The 2,248-nt window shown below is 40.3% G+C and overlaps 1 protein-coding gene across 1 annotated transcript; it reads left to right on the top strand.

Annotated features, from left to right (window-relative positions):
- Positions 1 to 1,269: 1,269 nt before the first annotated feature.
- On the top strand, positions 1,270 to 1,935 carry LOC121485257 (izumo sperm-egg fusion protein 4-like; the record flags this gene model as incomplete). Its single annotated transcript, XM_041745394.1, has 2 exons — positions 1,270 to 1,372; positions 1,469 to 1,935. Coding segments are annotated over 2 exons (366 nt in total), but the record flags the coding sequence as incomplete, so codon positions are not given.
- Positions 1,936 to 2,248: the final 313 nt, after the last annotated feature.

The raw sequence follows: 2,248 nt of genomic DNA, 5'->3' as shown, positions 1-2,248 counted from the left end.
AACAGATACTTGAAAAAATACTTAGCATCAATTAGCATCAGGGATATACAAATCAAAACCACAATGAGTTATCACCTCACACCAGTCAGAATGGCTATAATGAATAATTCAGGAAACAACAGATGTTGATGAGGGTGTGAAGAAAGGGGAATCTTCCTACACTTCTGGTAGGAATACAAAGTGGTGCAGCCACTCTGGGAAACAGTACAGAGTTTCCTCAAAAAGTAAAACTATGACCTAGCAATTGCACTACTAGGTATTTATCCAAAGATTTGAAGGGACACATGCACCCCAATGTTTATAGCAGCAATGTCCACAATAGTCAAGATACAGAAAAAGCCGAGTTGTCCATCAACAGATGAATGGATAAAGATATGATATATATATTTTTTTTTTTTCAGGCATCTCTTACATTTATTGGAGAATTCTTAGTTGGGAGAGGAAAGATCACAGACAATTCATAAAAGATAAAAGAACAGTTAATTGCAAATTATTACAAAGGTGATTTCTGAAATGTTTATTTTGAGCCACTGCAAAAACAAAATTATAGTGCATCCTGAAGTTCGTATTTTGGTAAATGAACATATTAAAGGACAGAAAAGCTTAAAAAAAAGTTACTGTTATACGAGATCTTAATGTAGTAATTCTGCACAAATAAACAGCTACAATTACCCAAAGCTGCTTTTGCTATATATATATATATATTAAACAAGAATGTGAATTACTTTAAACACTGCACAAGTAACCAAAGTTAGCAAATCCAGCAATATTAAAACCAGATATTAAATAGTATTCAGGGATCCCTGGGTGGCGCAGCGGTTTGGCGCCTGCCTTTGGCCCCGGGCGCGATCCTGGAAATCCGGGATCGAATCCCATGTCAGGCTCCCGGTGCATGGAGCCTGCTTCTCCCTCTCTGCCTGTGTCTCTGCCTCTCTCTCACTGTGTTCCTATCATAAATAAATAAAAAATAATAAAAAAAATAATAAATAAATAAATAAATAAATAATAGTATTCAAACATTACAACAAAAATAAAATAATGAACTTCTAGAACTACAATTCTACCCATGTGAAAGGAATGTACATGGATGGTAAAACAAAAAAATAAATAAATAAAGTGACAAGAGTGACCAACACTGCATCTCCATCTTCAGAGCAGGGATACAGTAAGTGAGTAAACGGGTGTGGGGTCTTTTGCTAAAAATGGGAAAAAATGCATTTCACTTGAAAGGTAATCACATAATTCCCACTGAAGCTCTAACTGTATTTCCCCGGATATTTTCCCAACGAGCTGCGAGCCATCTTCCGGGAGCAGGTGCATCTCATCCAGAACGCCATCATCGAAAGCCGCATTGACTGTCAGCGTCACTGTGGTGAGTGAGCCCCTGTGCAGCCCGGAGGACCCAGTGGTGGTGGCGGCCCTGGAGGCCGAGGCGGGGGAGCCCGGGGCTGCGTCTCCTGTGTTGCAGGCATCTTCCAGTACGAAACCATCTCCTGCATCAACTGCACTGACTCGCACGTCGTCTGCTTTGGCTACAACTGCGAGTCGTCAGCACAGTGGGAAACAGCCGTACAGGGCCTCCTCCTTTACATAAATAAGTGGCACAAACAGGACACCAAAACAAGAACCACTCCAGCCTTTCTGATATCACCAAGCTTCACATGTCTTGAGCCCCCACACTTGGCCAACCTGACTCTAGAAAATGCTTCCGAGTGCCTGACCCAGCACTGATGACCACCGGGTTTGCCAGAGCGGCCCTAGCCTTGAGGTGGAGCCAGACTCAGCTGGACTGTCCCAGCCTGACCCCATGGAGCAGGCTGCCGCTGCCTCGAGCCCCTGCACTCCCATCAGAGCCTGGGGCTGGGCCGGGAGCAGTGTGTGGCTTTGTCGGGCGGGGTCACAGAGCTATTAGATGCAATGATTAAATGTCCCTCACATTTCTAAAAAAAAAAAAAAAAAAAAAAAGATATATATGATATATCTATATGAAATATAGATATAATATATCTATATGAAATGAAATATATCTATTTGAAATGCAATCATATATATATATATATATATATATATATATATATATATATATCATGAAAGCTTGCAATTTGCAATGACATGGATGGAACTAGAGTGTATTATACTAAGCAAAATAACCCAATCAGAAAAAGACAAATATTTCACTCATATGTGAAATTTAAGAAACAAAACAGATAAACGTAGGGGGAGGGAAGAAAAAATAAAATAAGAGGAA

This window comes from Vulpes lagopus, chromosome 2, assembly GCF_018345385.1.
Source record: "Vulpes lagopus strain Blue_001 chromosome 2, ASM1834538v1, whole genome shotgun sequence".
Taxonomy (NCBI): Eukaryota; Metazoa; Chordata; class Mammalia; order Carnivora; family Canidae; genus Vulpes; species Vulpes lagopus.
This window is presented reverse-complemented; position numbering and strand designations above follow the sequence as displayed.